Consider the following 16875-nt stretch of genomic DNA (forward strand, 5'->3'; position numbering starts at 1 on the left):
GATGGAAGAACATCTGACCCTTATCCTTGTGGCCCACAGAGGCTATCGAAGGGGATCTCAGATTGCTCACCCTTCACTGTGAAGCAGAGGGGAAGGGAGGAGGGAGGTTGGAGCCAGGAAGCTGCCCACGTGTGCAGAGCAGAGCTCACCACTAAGTGGTGGGGTTGGGGGTGAATGAAAGGCCATTTGGCTCAGGCTTCACTTACCCAGAGGGCCTCCCATTGGGCTTCTGACATCATCTCCAGTGGGGTTACACTTTGGTCACAGAATTACAGTGACAGGATCGAAGGAACATGCTCACCATGTAACAGTACCCAGAGCGGGCTGGAGGCTTGGGCTGCTGGCAGGGGCCGCCCTAGAGGTCTAAGGGTGCCCAAGTGAAGTTCAAAGCCAGCCCATGGAAACCATCATTCTGTCTACAAGGAGAGGACAGCACCTGGCAGTAGCAGTCTAGGTGACCAGACGGAGCAAGACCCCGCCCCACCTCAGATAACCCCAGACAGCTTGAGCTGGGGGTGGGGTGGGGTGGTGGGTGGAGGTGCGTGGATAAGGTCCAGAGCCAGACGATGCCCCTCCCGACTGCTCTGGACTCTCGGAACCCGGGGTTGGGGGTGTGTGAGGGTAGAGTGCCCCTCACCTCCACCCCTCCTCTGATGGGGGACGGGAGGGGTTCAGATCCGGATATTGGATTGACATTCTAAAGTACACAAAACCGGTTGTTTTATAAACTGCGGCGTGTCCAGGAAGGAAAACGATCTGCGGGAGATGTGATTTAGTGATGGGAACGGCCCTAGAATGAATAAGAATATTTCATATTTGTGTCCCCACCTGAGCTGAACCCCACGAGAGGCGGATTCCGGGAGCTCTTAGCCGCGATGGAGATGCAGCGCGCTGGGCGGAGGGCACCGGGGCTCAGGTTGCAGGGATAACAGGGACCGATTGCCCGCCGTCGTGCCACCTGGGAGTGGCAGAGCTGGGATCGAACCCAGGCCTGACGCCGGGGCTCACGGGGCTCACGGGAACCTCACCACCACCTTTTAGCCTCTTGGGCCTCCCACCTCTATCTCCCATCCAGCCAGCATGGCCTGGCATCTTCTGGCCGTGCGAGAGCAGCTTGACAAACCCGGGACGGATCAGGTAGCTCTAAAGGCAACGTGGAAAGGACTCGCCTCTGCAGAGCTTCTTGATATATCGAACCAGTGATCACCAAATCAGTGATCACCAAATCATCAGTAAATGGCATGTCCCATATGGGACAAATTGACAAGGTGGATGACGAGCTGTCCAGATGCCTGTGGGATATTCTCAACCACTGAGTCAGAATCCTGCAGGTTGGGACACCTGGGTGGCTCAGGGTTTAGCGCCTGCCTTTGGCCCAGGGCGTGATCCTGGAGACCCAGGATCGAGTCCCACGTTGGGCTCCCTGCATGGAGCCTGCTTCTCCCTCCGCCTGTGTCTCTGCCTCTCTCTCTCTCTCTCTGTGTCTATCCTGAATGAATAAATAAATAAAATCTATTTTAAAAAAAAGAATCCTGCAGGTTTATGATATGGCTGAGAGCAGGATGGGGACCAGTAGTTGGAACAGTCCTTCCTGCCCCCCCCCCCCACCAGCCACTGCTCTGAGGACTCAGTTTGCTGATGGCCCACAGTTGCCTTCAGCCCACCCAGGCCTCTCCAGGGCTGCGGAGGTGCTTACTCAGGCTGGGAAAGGGGATGGAGAGAGGATAGCACCGTGGCTTGTCTGCCCTCGTTTGTTGCCTCCAGTGCTCCTGGGAAGGGGGGTAGGGGGCAAAGACACTGACCTTGAACTAGTACCAGACATTTGTCCACAAGCTCCTCTGGATCTCAGTCCCCCTCCGGTGCCGAGTTCAAGAGAAACCAACGGCTCACCCAATCTTACCTCAAAGAACTCACATCGCAGGGGTGGGATGACAGGTGGGCCTTGTGTTCATAAGGAGACTTTGGACGACTGTGTATGACTTCATGTACTGTGAAATCACAGAGAGGTGTCAAAGGAACGGATCCATTCCTCAACCTCAAACCCACATCCAAGCATTGGTCCACCTGCATGGAGTGCACAGGGTGCTGTTGGCCTTTCACATAAGAGCCTGCAATGATCTTGAACACGGCACAGCGTGGATGTCAAAAGTGGAAAAAAACAACCACCAAATTTTGATAATTTCCCGGAGATGTCTAGGTGTCATCTGGTCTCTGAAAGTCCCTGCCATGTGGGAAAGAAAACCAGGGGGAAAACCAAGATAAGGCAGGCTCGGGGGATTTAGTTCAGCTTTGCTCAGACCCTGCTTTATTGTATGGGTCCTCTTTTATTTATTTATTTATTTATTTATTTATTTATTTATTTATTTTTAAAGATTTAATTTATTCATGAGAGACCCAAAGAGAGAGAGAGGCAGAGACACAGGCAGAGGGAGAAGCAGGCTCCACGCAGGGAGCCCGATGTGGGACTCAATCCTGGGATTCCAGGAACATGCCTCGGGCCGAAGGCAGGTGCTAAACCATTGGCCACCCAGGGATCCCTTTATGGGTCCCCTTTTAGTCCATGGGTTCCTGCAGGGCTCCTAAGATTAGGATGCTCATAGCTACTTTTCCAGCTTCCATGCTCCCATTGTGGTTAGCTCCTGCCTTTGGCCTCATTTTAGTAACTAGAGACCTACAGGTAGGATCTTCCTTGTAGGGTACCCAGACATCTCTAAATTTGAAATCCTAGGCTTGCATAAAGAACTCTTCCCTCTCAGCAACCCCCCTCCATGGCTCCCCTCCCTCAGGGTCTGCTCCCTTCTCTGTGGCATTCTTGGCTGCTTTACAGTTGGGCACTAGCCCACCGCACAGTGTAGGTCAAGGGTGGGCTGCTTTGTTTCTGCCCGGGTACCTGGGCTGTGTCAGCAGGGCTGCCACGAGGGGGCGCCATGAGTCCCTGTTCTGGGGCTGACCGTGGCTGCTGACCTTGAGAGGACCAAAGTTGTGTTGCAGCTCAACGGGTGGACTCTGCTGCCCCCTCCCTCGAGGCGGCCCTATCTATTCACCCTCTTAGCTATCCTCTTGGCCCTGTCCATGCAGGTGGCCAAGTTGGCTCAGCCAGTTTGGGGTTATCCTTGCACAGAGACACCTGCAAGTAAGGTGAGGGGGCATCTGTCTTGAGCCTTTAAATGTCTCACATCTTTGAATTTTGGGAAATTTTCTGGGCAGAAGTGCATCCTTCTGAGACCCACAGAGCTCACCCGGACCCCTGCCATTCTCAGCTCTGCCCTGGCGGGGTGAGAGGCCAGGTGGCTGCCCTGAGGGGAGAAGCCACCCACAGTTCACTCACTCCACTTGGTGAGATTTGCAGTTTTTCTTTTGGCTGGTGACCTCTCACCCCAGATTTAACCTTGAGAGCCCGCATGGCCTAACAGCCCTGATGCTGCACTACAATTTAGTTTCCCATTGGCCTAAGGGAAATGCCATTCCTCATCCTTCCATCTGTTTCTTTAGAGGGTGCTGGCAGGCACTGTCCACTGTTAGAAACCCAGTCTCAGAGCATAGGTCTCAGCACCCATGATTTCCTAAATCTCCTCCCATGAGAATGTTTGCCACAGAGGGCAGAGCTGGCTCGCGCTACCTGAGGCTTACATAATAAGGCTATACTGGGAGAGAAAAGAAGCCAGCCAGTGGGAATCTGGGACAGAAGAACAAGCAGGAATCAAGGAAGGAGAGAAAAAGTGGATCCATATCAGCAATGCCCTCAGGGGCCCAATTTATGGCCTCAGGGCACACCATTCAATATCAAGAGTATTCTGCACAATAATTTTTTTGGGAAGGATGAACTCCAGGCATCAAAAGATCCCAAATCAAAGGAAGAGTAAATTATATTCATCAAAAGCCTGAGCCAGAAAAGACATCTGGGCTCTCTGATAATTAGAAAGTCTATTTCCAGAGTATTCTTTGCCCTAGCATTCCAGGACTTGAAGTTTTTCTGAATCTCAAGGTTTCAGACTTCAGACATTGGGCTTCAATATCTGTGTCCTTCAATATCTGTGCGTCTCCCTCTGGGGAGTGCCAACAGGGCACTCCTTCCTAGAGCAGAAATGTTACTTAAAGATTTGGAAAGTAAAATGTTACTCAAAAGTTTAAAACACAATTACATAATGAAATAGAATGCAACATGCATCGATCTTAGAAATTAAGTTCAAACTCTCAAAAATGTAGGGCTGTGAGACAGACTTTGGTTGAAAGTTTTGAGATACTGCCTTTTGTAACTTGCTGTGTGATATCGGACAAGTTTCTCTACCTCTCTGAGCCTTGGTTTCCTCATCTGTAGCACATGAGAGTGAATGGATTTCGAAAGCCTCAGGGTTTTGCCTGCTATGCCTTTCCTTTAAGTAACTTTACTCATCTCTTATATGTACCCGTCTGAGTCCTCTGGAGAAACAGAATCAATGCATACTTCATACTGATCCAAGACATTGGCTCATGTGATGTTCCCAAGTCTGAAATCCGTGGGGGCAGCCCCACAGTCTGGAAACTCTGTCAGGAACTCAGGAGGCAGAGTTCATTCTTCTTCCAGAAACCTCAGTTTTTGCTTTTAAGTCTTTCAACTGATGGCACAAAGGCCACCCACATTTTTGAGACTAATTTCCTTTATGTAGAGTCCCTGGCTGTAGATATTAACCACATCTACAAAACATCTTCAGATCCACGCCTAGATTCAATAATTCAATACTCGAGTCTGGTAAGTTGACACACAAAACTAGCTGTTGTGGCTGTGATACACACGTCTGGGCATGACCTTTGTGGTGCTCAGAAGAATCCTAAGCTTAAATTAATGCTCTGCTATCACCTGCCTGACCTTTTTGTTTTGCACTGGACCCTGTGACTGATATAATCAGCCCCGCCGAAGGGCTAGTTCTGGCTCTCATAGCCACGGTCTTGGATCTTTCGGCTGAGGTAGTTTTTGTCCAGGTGGGCTGGCCAGGTCTTCATGGCTATACCATTTCCCTGACCCTTCATCTTGTCTCCCGGGTATTACTATTTCACGTCCTATGCACATTAATTTTGTTTCCTTGAACTAGAATATACATTTCTTCATGTTCATTGGTGTAAGAAATATATAACATAAAATTTCCCATTTTAACCACTGTTAAATAAATAATAATGTCAGTGGCAGTATTAAGAACATCCACATTGTCATGCAAACATCACTGCCATCCATCTCCAGAACTTTTTCATTGTCCCAAACTGAAACTCAGTCCCCATTCACCACCCAGTCCCTACTCCCCCTCCCGGACCCCCTGGCCACCACCCTTCTCCTTTCTGTCTCTAGAAGTTTGACTACACCAAATACCTCATCTATGTGGAATCATACAGTGTTTCTCTTTTTGTGACTGGCCTATTACGTTTAACGTGATGCCTACAAGGTTCATCCATATTGTAGCATAAGCTAAAATTTCTTTCCTTTTCAAGGCTGAATAATATTTCACTGTCTGTATATTATACATTTTGCTTGTCCATTCCTCTATGGACAGTTGGGTTGCTTCCACCTTTGAGGATTGTGAGTAATGCTGCTCTGAACATGCTGTCCAAATCTCTCTTCAAGTCCCTACTTTCAGTTTTTCTGGGTATATACTAGAAGTGGAATTGCTAGATCGTGTGGTAATTGTATGTTGAATTTTTTGAGGAATCGCCATATTGTTTTCCAGAGTGATTGTGCCAGGTTACATTCCCCCCAGTGACGCACAACAGTTCTACTTTCTTCATGTCCTTGACGATACTGCTTATTTTCTGTTTTTTAAAAATTTTTATTTTTTAAATAATACTGATCCTAATGGGTGTGAAGTGATATCTCATTGTGGTTTTATTTGCACTTCCTTAATCATTAATGATGTGGAGCATCTTTTCTTGGGCTTATTGGCCATTTGGATGTCTTCTTTGGAGACATATCTACTCAAGTCTTTTGCCCATTTACAAATTTTTGTTGTTGTTGAATTGTAAGAGTTCTTCATATATCACAGATATTAACCTCTTATGAGATATGAGATTAGAATATACATTTCTTGAGGCCAGGAACCTGTCTTAATGTTCTATCAATCCCCCCAAAGCACTTGACACCTAGTAGGTGTTTAGTGAATATTCACAAAAGAATGGCCACTAAGTGTGAAACTAAGGCAAGTTGAAACTAAATTTGCAAAAGGAATACGCAGAGCATTTTCTGGGCAGGCCCAAGACCCATTACCTCTGGAGGGAAGCCAGGAAATTAGTGAGCCTCCTGTTCCCAAACGATTACCTGGAGATGGAGAGATGGGGGCAGAGAGTGAATAATTCTTGGTCTTTATTTAAAAGAAGGCAAGGAGAGGCCCACTCCCCAAACACCCCGTGAAATAGACATGCTAGAGGTCAGGCTATGGGAGGTCAGGTGGACAGACAGAGATGGAGGAGGGCAGTCCCAGGGCTGGTGGCCACTCACTTGAGCATTTGAAACCCCCTCAAGGGTGTAAGGAGGTAGCATGCATGACAATTGTGCCCAAATATATGTTAATAGGGGCTCTGGAGTTACACACCCAGCTGGCAGGTGGAACCCGTGAATGACTGGATCCCTGACCTCTTAAACAAACATAACATTTTGGGGTTCCTCTATTTCCTGGGAAAACAGAAGGTGGTGGTCGTAGGTTTAGGAAAAGGGACTGCCCCATGGAGATGCAAATGGAGATTTGGGTGCTCTTCTTTGCACGGGGTTGTTGTGAAGATACAGGAAGTAGAATGGGGAGCCCTGCCCAGATCCAAGCTCATAGTTGTGGGTTGGAGCAGCTGTGGGTCCTGCAGAGAGAGGTCTGCTCCCCATCAGGCCAGTGGGACATTGAGCCTTCAACCTCACCAGAGGTGGGCCTGAGGGAAATGAGGTGGGCTCAATTAATTTCTGTTTCTGCTTCAGTAGAACACCTTCTCCAGATACGCGTTCAGGAACATCCCGGTGGGGTCCAGCTTTTCTCGGATGGCACAGAACTTGGAAAAGGCTGGGTACATTTTCTCAAAGTCCTTCCGGGTACAGTTGTGGGCCTGTGGAAGCAACCAGACAAAAAGGGCCTTGTTCCTTGGAGCTGACATTTCAGTGCGACTGCAAACAGGCAACCCTGTGTCTGTGTGCCCGAACGTGCGACACTCCTATCCCGGGGCACACACAGGCATCCACTCACTCACACATGCATGCATGTATGCACACAAAATGCATGTACCCATACCTACATGTGCGCGCGCGTGTATGTGCACACATATCCAGGCATACGCATGCACGATGCATGGACACACATAATGTAAAGACCCAAATACGAGAGAGGAAGTTCTTAGGAAGGTAAAGAAGAAAAGTGTTACCGTGCTAACATTAAATTCTCCATGCCCCTTGCCACCTCACAGTGTGACCCTGGAGAGGGCTCTGGCCCCAATTCTACTGCTGATTAGGAAGTCAGTCCCATCACCTCGGAGAGACTCTCCGTTCCCTGTTAAAGGGGCTCATTGACTCCTGCCTTATCCTGCCTGGTGGGTTTCTATGAGAAATCAAATAAAATGAAAGATGAGACATTTCTCTGAAAACTCTGAGGCAGTTTTCACTGAGCACAATCATGGAGCTGTCAGAACAAGGATGCCAGGGAAGCTGGGTCTGGGTACAGCAGTGAAACCCTCCCTTCCTGTGACATGTGCTCAGCTCCTGGATGGCAATTTCTGAGCCTTGGGCAGGCAGAGGAAGAGAGGCACCTGCTGGTGAATCTGCAGTTCTCAGCAGTGGCCAGGCTGATGGCCCTGTCAGCCTCTCACTGGCAAATCCTACCTTGGCCCAGTGGGGCCTGCCCCCGACCTTCTTCATGATGGTCTCGTAGGTCAGCCAGTAGTCCAGCCGTGGCACATCCTTGCCGTAGGGCCTGGTGGGGAGCAGAAGGAGGTGAGGCCCCATTCCTGCCATAGTTAGGTGGCCTTCTCCGTGCCATACTCAGCACTTGGCATGCGGTGAGGAGTTTAAGCCGTGGCTCTGCCCGCAGGACATGGATGGCAGTGATCAAGCAACTTGAGGGGTTTTGCTCATTGCTCATCACTAGAAGGATTTCATAAATGGTTGCTTCCTCTCACATATTTTATAGTTGGCATCCGAAACTTATCATGAGTTTAAATATATTATACATGCACACACACATCTTTATGGTATAACATAGAAATATGTCATCTTTTTTTAAAATACCATGACAGTTTTTCTTTCTTTCTTTCTTTCTTTTTTTTTTTTTTTTTAAGATTTCTTTATTTATTTGAGAGTAAGAAAGAGAATGGGAGAAGGGCAGAGGGAGAGTGAGAAGATGGAGAGAGAGAATCTCAAGCAGACTAGCTGAGCACGAGGCCTGATGAGGGGCTCGATCTCAGGTCTCTGAGGTCATTATCTAGGCCAAAATCGAGAGTCAGACACTTAATGGACTTAACCACCCAGGCGCTGCTCAATATGTCCTCTTTTTTTAAAGAAAATATTTTATTTATTCATTTGAGAGAGAGAGAGAGAGAGAAAGCATGGGTGGAGGGGAGAGGCAGAGGCCGAGGGAGTAAATATGTCATCTTTTTGACAAAGCCTAGGAATCTCCAAATCCCCTCACTTGACATTTAGAAAGCAAGACCATAGAACCTTACTGCCAACAGCCAAGTCAGACTTACTGACAAAAAAATCTAAATCAAAACTTTCAAAAATTCAAATAAACGCGATGTATACCCATGGCAACTTTCTCACTTCTGATCTGCATTCTTAGGTAGGGAGAAGACAGATAGAGGGACAGACAGATAAGGTCTGAGCCTCGCCAACAATCTGTCCCTGTGTGAAATAAGCTGCCTCCCAGTCAATGCATCTTTCCAAAGCTCTCTTTTCTGGCTTTTTGGGACATGTTTCTGGAACAGCACATTCTATAATTGTCCCTTGGGCATCCTCTACGTTTGAGGTTTTTACATGCTGGAGAAATACCCCATAGTAAGATTCAGGCTGGGGGAGAGGTATGTTTTTCTCTTGTAAAGTCAGAGGAGGGCTGTTATCAATGAGGGCTGGAAGAAGAGGCAAAAGGAAGACACATTTTACGGGGGAAATCTTTTTAAGAGATGGGCTTCTTAAACGTGCATGTCCTACGCCCTGTCCTGGAGACTGCTGTGTACAACTAACCAGGTAAAGATCATGCAGCTGTAAGGTACCTGCACGGGGCCTGGTGGAGCTGGTCGGGATGGGCGAATGCATCCAGGTAGGCAGCTCGGATGGAGCGGGATCCTCTTTTCTGCTTAACTTAAACCTGGCCTCAGAATCCGCCTCAACACGCCGTTCCAGGCTCTCAGAACCATCGGCCAGAGTAGGCACGCGAGATAGCACGCGTTTGCCACTGCATGATACCCATCTCCCAAGTGGTAGCTACTCGGAGTCACATCGCTTATTAATATTGATTATTGTATTAACATGACAGGGGGTGGAAATGGTAGTTGTAGGAACCCAAAGGAGAGAGAGACTATCTTCTGCTGCCAGGATCAAAGAAGTCTCACCGGACAAGGTAGCATTTGAACTGGCCTTGAAAGATGGGTAGGGAGGGGGTCCTTTCAAAGCTGAGGAGCTGCCTCCCCAGCCCCTACCTCCCCTCCCCGCCCCCCCAGAGAGCCAGTCACCTGTACATGATGATGTTCATGTAGCAGCTGTCCCTCTGGAAGCAGGGGCTCAGCAGGATGTCATCCCCGCGGGTGAAGCGGACCTCCACAGGGAAGTGGGCTACCATCTTGGGGTGGGCCTCCAGCATGGCTTTCAGTTCCAGCAGGGCCTCCTTGGTCTTCTCTCTGCACTCGGCCAGGGGGACAGAAGCCAGCCCTCAGGAAGGGGCCTCCGGGAGCCCTCACACTGGGCTCCCCATGGCCCCCCCAGCCCACGGGGGCTCCCAGCTCCTCAGGAGGCCCATTCTGGTGGCTGCTCTCAAAGTCCTTCCTATGGAAGTAGAGCCTCTGAATGTCCCTCCTGGCCAGCTACTAGGGCTCTTGGTTCAGCCCTGCCTACGCCTTGCCTAATCAGGGGGTTCCCTCAGGTGTCTGGCCGTAGCTGGCCCACCCCGCTGGCATCTTCCTTCTCTGTCAGGGTAAAGTCAGTCTGATTCTAATACTTCCACTTGTCCTTACAGTCCTTGCCCTTGAACGCAGTGATGGGACATCCCCTAAGCCCCTGACACCATCACCCACTTTCCTGCAGAGAGACAGACAGAGGGGACCATTCAGAGAGAAAGTTGTAATGAGTCATGGGCCACAGACCCAGCCTAGGTCCTCACCAGGTGTCCCTCTCAAGGGAGAGTACTAGCCTCTGGCAAACGAAGGGGGGCTCTGTCCACCGATGGACTGAATGCAGGGGACAGTCTTCCAGAAAAACAAGAAGCTGGGCAGGAAGCCCCACGCTCCACGCCCATGGGCTGCAACCCACCTCCAAGCTGGAGAGGGACCAACCAGGAGGACAGAGGGGACTCCGTGGCTGGTGTCCCCTCACAGGTAGGACAGCTGGGTAACAAGTGTGCCAGAAGGGGGCTCGGCCTCCAGTTTGGCCCCTGCTAATAATGGGCGAGACTGGAAACCTGGCTGACAGTGTACATGCCCGGGCTGCGGTGAAGACCCAAGGGTGTCTCTCTGACACAGGCCACCCGCAGCCTGGCCCGCGCGGCCCCTACCTAGGGATGGCCCAGTCCTGGACGTGCTGCTTGAAGCGGCACTCGTACGTGAAGATCTTGTGGCTGAGGTCGCTGCTCTCCTTCTTCCTGGTGAACAGGAGCCAGAAGAAGAAGCGATTGATCCAGCCCACGAGGCCTGGCAGGAAGGAACTGGGGGGCAGCACAGAGGGTGATTCAGGATCACAGCACCCAGCACTTAGCGGGTCCCCGCCGTGTGCTTGCAGACCGTGCGGTGAGTTCCTTACAAACCTCATTCTCTACAGACTCTGCTACTTCTGGATAGCCCACATGTTTGCCACTTGCTCTCCTATTGATGAGCAGCTTGTTTCCAGTGTTTGGGTGGTTTTTTTTTTTTTTTTTTGCATTCTTAATTTTGGTAAAAAAAAAATACATGACATTAAATTTACCATCTTAGCCATTTGTAAGTGTGAAGTTAGCAGTGTTAAGGATATTCACATTGCTGGGGTACGGGATCTCCAGAATCCTGCCAGGCTGGAAGTCTGTCCCCAATAAACAACTCCCCGTTCCCCTTCCCCTCCCCAACCCTGGCAGCCCCCATTCTACCTTCTGTGTCTATGACTCTGCTCTAGGGCCCCTCACAGAAGAGCAATGTACAGGATTTGCCTTTTGTTTGTTAGTTTTTATAGATTTAATTTATTTATTCATGAGCATACACAGAGAGAGGCAGAGACATAGGCAGAGGGAGGAACAGGCTCCCTGTAAGAAGCCCAATGCAGGACTCGATCCCAGGACCCTGGGATCACAATCTGAGCCGAAGGCAGATGCTCAACCACTGGGCCACCCAAGTGCTCCAGGATTTGCTTTTTTGTGACTGGCTTATTTCCCTCAACATCTTGTCCTTAAAATTCATCCATGCTGTAGCCTGTGTCAGAACATCCTTCCCTTTTAAGACCGAATACTATACCATTATAAGTAAAGACCGCATTTTGTTTATCTATTCATCCATCGGACACTTGGGTTGCCTCCACCTTTTGGCTGTTATGAATAATGCTGCTGTGAACATGGGTGTGCAAATCTCTTTAAGTCCCTGCTTTCAATCCTTTTAGATATATACCCAAAGGGGACACAGGCTCTGAGGCCGGTTGCAGGGGCCTCCCTGGTCATCCCACTCATAAGCCCAGTTCCTGCCAGCCTAGCTCCTGTGAGCTGAACTGGCTCTGATCCCGTCAGTTGTAGCTTGTGCCTCTCCTGGAGTCACCCAAGACTCCTGGTAACAAGGCTTAGTCTGGCTTCTTCCTGCCTGTGGGGAGCCTCTGGTTAGAGGGACCCTCCCCAGACGCCTGTCCCTTGTCTCATCCCTTCTGTCTCATTGTCAAAAACCCATCCCAGCTGCTCAAAGCTCATGGGGGTACAGATAAGAACAGCAGATCCGGGGACCCCTGCCCCCTTAGGTGGGGCACTAGAGGCCATTGTGAGAGGGGAGGGAACACCTTTCATGCAGACTTGATACTGAATCCTCCAAACAACCCAATTGTTGCTAGTGGCTCTACTTTATATATGGGTAAACCACAGCCGAGAGAGGCTGAACGATTTACCCAGTCACACAGCTTGAAAATGAAGGGGTGAGGACCAGAGTCCGTGTTCTTCTGAATCCACAGCTCATGCTCCTCCTGTGGTCCCAAGCTGGTGAGTTTCCTGGGACTCAGAAAGGGTACCTGGGTGCATGCTGCAGGGGCAGGGCAGGAGAAGGATGTTGTCTGTTTCAAGGTAGATGTTCTCTGCTGTCTCAGAGGCCAACTGGCTGCGGTGGAGCTTCCACTGGCCCCTGGGAGAGGGTTATTCTAACCACAGGAGCTGAGCTCGGCCCTGGCCTTGGCTCACCCTCCAGGGACTTGTTCCCAACAGGCAGTCTGCCTTTCTGTGCTGGTCAGCTGCAGCCACCACCCTCACTCCTACAGTGGACCACGAACTCCTCAAAGACAGGCGTCAGGCTTTTCATCTGGCATTTCTTACACAGTTATCCAGGAGCCACCTCTAGGTGCCAGCCACTATTTGGGACACTAAGGACCGAGTGTGATGGGACAGACAGGGTCCTTGCCCTTGCAGGGACACCATGAGTCTTACAGTGAAGCAGCCATTTAAACCACCAAGCACAATCTGTTATTCACTTTTCATTCCCTCACTTTTGGGCACACAGCTTAGTGAGCGCTGCAGAACTGCCAGGGTTGGGGGAGCCGGGTGGATGCAGTTTCCAGAAGCAGCTAAGCCAGAGCCATGGGGGCTGAACTCAGAAGCTGTGGAGCTCCCACAGAGCGTCCACCTGGGGCCCGGAACTGGCAGCTGTGGTTTAGAGCCCAATTTATTTGGGTGCTCACTGGGCTCAAGCCCCAGAGACATACATGTAAAACTGCTGAGAGGCTGTGATGGAAGCTGGAGAGAAAGCCCCTGACAGGGCATTTTGCACCCTCACTCCCATCCACAATCTGCTGGAGCGGTGGCTCCCAGTGGGGCTTACTCATGGCTTCTTGTCCCATCCCTGCTTGGATGCAGTAAGTCCTGGCTTGTGTTCACTCTCCTAACACCTTCCAGGCAGTGAGTCACCCCAACGTGGGTCCCAAGTGGTCCCACCTGTTGCCCCCCTGCCCTGGTGAAGGCCAACTTTTTCCCAGATGCCGGGATTCAGACTCGTGTCCAGGACCACCAAGAACTTCAGCTTGTTCTGTAGGTCCTGCTGCGGTGCCACCCTTGATGGGCTTTTATGCCCTGGTTTCTTAATAAGACACAGAAGTACCAAAGTAAAAGAAAAGGTGGCTAATTTTCACATTAACATTATATACATCTACACGTTAAAAGCGACAAAAATGCAAGACAACACAAACAGGGAGATGTTGCAACAAATTGCTCAAAATCTATAAATAAAACTCTACAGGACAGTACGCAAAAAATACCCACAAATTTCACTTAAGACAAAATAAAAGCACCAGGAGCAATGGTTGAGAATGCTCACAACAGTATCATTTATAACAGAAAAAAAAATTTCGGAAACAACCCAAATATCTGAGTATGGACAAATACATCATGCATATAGTGACTAATGAGTAATTACAGCTGTGCATATCAACATGGGTAATTATCATTATCGAAGCTGGACTACCACATTTATTATTTCAGGATTTGTAAAACTAAGCTATAAATAAGAACAAGGGAATGATAAGCATAAAGTTCAGGGTGGCGATTCTTCTTGGTGACGCCTTGGAGGCTGTGATTTGGGACTTTACAAAGACCACTCCAACTGTACTCCTGTTTCATTTCTTTTTTTTTTTTTTTTTTATTTGAATTCATTTATTGCTATTTTGGTTGTTTCATTTCTTAAGCTGGTGGTAATCACATGGGCGCTTATGATGTTATTCTGTATACTTTAAATATGTTTTTAATATTATTTTACATGTATAAAATATTTCAAAAAATTTTATAGAATGCCATCCCATGTCTTGGCTGGTGACAAAGTTACCACTCAAGACCGCATGAAACCTTCCCCATCTCTCAGAGTTACATGTCTACTGGGCCTGAGCATGAGCACAGATTTTAGGCTGGGAAGGCAGCAAACAGAACAATATGGGAAGATTTACATCACTAGGGGGCCAGAGAGTGGAGCCTGGCACTGGTATTTTTTAAAAAAGCTCCTTAGGTGATTTGAATGTGCAGGTAGGGTCAAAAATCCCTGCTCTAGACCCAGGAGACAGACCCATTTTCCATGCATAAAGGCCAGGGTATTATTATTCTGATGGACTGCATCCTCAACAGCATTTAGCAGATGCTGGAAGAAAGTACTCTTGCATTCCTACCTGATCCAGAGCAGGAACTCCAGTAGATAGAATCCGATGGCATAGTCCCAAAACCAGTTGGCAGAAGAGGAGGGGGGCTGGGAAAAAGAATCTGTGATCAGTGCAGGGCCAGAGCTCAGCTGCTTTCATCACTATACATGTACATATATATAACACGTATTTAAATTTTAATTAGTTAACATACAGTGCAATATTGGTTTCTGGAGTAGAATTCAGTGGCTGCTTTCTGATGTATGCGTCACCGTGTCCCCTTAGAGGGAGATGTAGTCCCAGGAGGGGCTGCATGTGTGTATGGGGGGGGTGACCCCAAAAATAGGACAATTGAAAGCCTCACTTCTTGGTGACACAGCCAATTCTCATGACTCTTTCATCTCATGTGTATTTACATACGTATTTATTTTGCACAAGACAATGTGCATCTGTCTCTCCTCCTCTGAGTCTACAAGGCAGGTGTCCAGCGACCACCATTTATGGACCCCATGCCAGTCTCTAACACACAATGAGTGTCATTGCTTTTGCCTGACTTGTCTCATGAACATTCATCCTGAGTGATGGCTTTGTGTTCTGCTGAGAAGCAGCCCATTTGCTAAGGACATGGGACAAGACCATTGGTTTCTTCACCTGTCCACTTGGGGGTGGGAAAGTTGGGGGTGGTGGAGGGTATTAGATGGTTTGAGGTATAGCCCAGGTGCCTGGTAGTTTATCTTATCCTACCATGTCCTGCCAACACTTCTGCTCCCCTGTCCCACATCTGGGCTGTGCCTTGACCTTCCTCCTACGCATCCTTACCTGTGGCCACATTGGACCTTTACTGTGCCAATTTTCCTTCCTCCTTCCACCTTCCTGCCTTTTCTGCTTCTATCCTCATGCTCAGTGATGCTCACTCTTCCTTTCCCTGTCACACCTCACTGATCATTGGGACAATGACAAATGTCAGCCATCCTGGGGACTGCAGGCTATGTGTGAGGATGGGAATAAGGTAGCTGTTGCTACCTGTTGCTACCTTATTGGTGTGGTCCTGGTAGATGACGCTGACGTTCTCACTGTGCGGGAACCAGAGGAAGCGGAAGTATTCGGATTTCTTCAGGTGGCCATCCAAGTTGTTAAGAACCTGACGTCAGCAGAGAGAGAAAGGGAAAACTGGGTTGGTTGCAGGATAATGGTGAGGAAGTACTAGAATTCAAAGCTTGGGGGTGCCTCAGTTTTTCCCCATCAAGAGAAAATACTTAAAATTGTTCCAACATTGTCAAATGACATGGAACGTGGTTTGTAATATGTTGAACATTGAAATGGTTCTTTTGCATGTTGCTTTCCCCGAGCAGTTCAGAGGATAGAAATGATTTCTTATTTGTCCTGACTTGAACAATTCCTAGCTATATGAGTTTAGGCAAAGCACTTAACATCCCTGTGCCTCAGGTCTATAAAATGGGACTAATAACAATACCCATGTCAGGATTGGTAAGAAGATGAAATGCACTAATGCCTAGAGAGTGCTTACAATGGTGTCATGAACACTGTACAGGTTAAGCAGCTGCTGTTGCTACCCCCACATTGTCATCATCATCATCCTTTAACCCCATAATGTCTAACACATTGTAGGTCCTTAATAAAATGAACAGAGGAATCTTGCTCTAATATGGCTCATCATTGCACTCTTGGAGATGACATCACAGAACAAATCATATCTTCCTAAAACCTGTCAAGCAGATACAGGACAAGGGTAAACAGATTGGGGGTTTGACAGAGAGCTGGGAGGTTGAGATAAAGCACCATCGGTCCTAAAGTAAATTCTGGATTTGTGTCCTGGTCTGCAGCTTACCAGCTGCATGGCCTTGGAAGAGCCATGTACCCGAGCTTTGGTTTTCTCACCAATAACATGTGGGCACTTGTGCAATGAAATGACATAATCTACATCAAAGCTTCTGCGTACAGTGGCTGTCACATGGCACGTACCCAAGGAACACTTTTGGTTCTGGGTTTGATCAATACTAACACACACACATCTAGGGTACTGGTCCTATTCCTTCCAAAGTCCCTAGCTGTGGCTTCCAGAAAGTCCTTTGAGGCCTCTGGGTAGCATCTCTCCATTTGTAGAATGAAGACACTAATCTAGCCTGCCTTCCTTCCTTCCTTCCTTCCTTCCTTCCTTCCTTCCTTCCTTCCAGGGCTGTTGTGAGGAGCAGGGGAAATCATGGATTTGAAAGCACTTTATAAGCTGTAAGGTCAACATGTGCGTACAGGAGGACAGAGTGTCAGGAAAAACAGGAGAAAAAAAAACGCTTACTGACCAAATGCACTATGGGGAATTTAGTACCCAGCATAGACAAATGGCTGGATCCAGTCATGGGGCAATACAGTATCCAAGAGATTTGTCC

At 48.7% G+C, this 16875-nt stretch overlaps 1 protein-coding gene across 2 annotated transcripts in view; it reads right to left on the reverse strand.

Annotated features, from left to right (window-relative positions):
- Positions 1-6308: 6308 nt before the first annotated feature.
- Positions 6309-16875, reverse strand: part of LOC112670206 (L-gulonolactone oxidase) — a 31801-nt gene continuing 21234 nt past the window's right edge. Inside the window, exons 7-12 of one of the 2 annotated variants that reach the window (XM_035720553.2) lie at positions 15504-15611; positions 14501-14577; positions 10695-10844; positions 9661-9825; positions 7817-7907; positions 6309-7050 (exon numbers count right to left, since the gene is read on the reverse strand). In XM_035720553.2, coding sequence (XP_035576446.1) covers positions 6922-7050; positions 7817-7907; positions 9661-9825; positions 10695-10844; positions 14501-14577; positions 15504-15611 — 720 coding nt within the window. In that variant the 3' untranslated portion in view covers positions 6309-6921. The remainder of the gene's footprint in view (positions 7051-7816; positions 7908-9660; positions 9826-10694; positions 10845-14500; positions 14578-15503; positions 15612-16875) is intronic. The other variant, XM_035720556.2, reaches the window with a different exon arrangement.

Source organism: Canis lupus, chromosome 25 (assembly GCF_003254725.2).
Source record: "Canis lupus dingo isolate Sandy chromosome 25, ASM325472v2, whole genome shotgun sequence".
Taxonomy (NCBI): domain Eukaryota; kingdom Metazoa; phylum Chordata; class Mammalia; order Carnivora; family Canidae; genus Canis; species Canis lupus.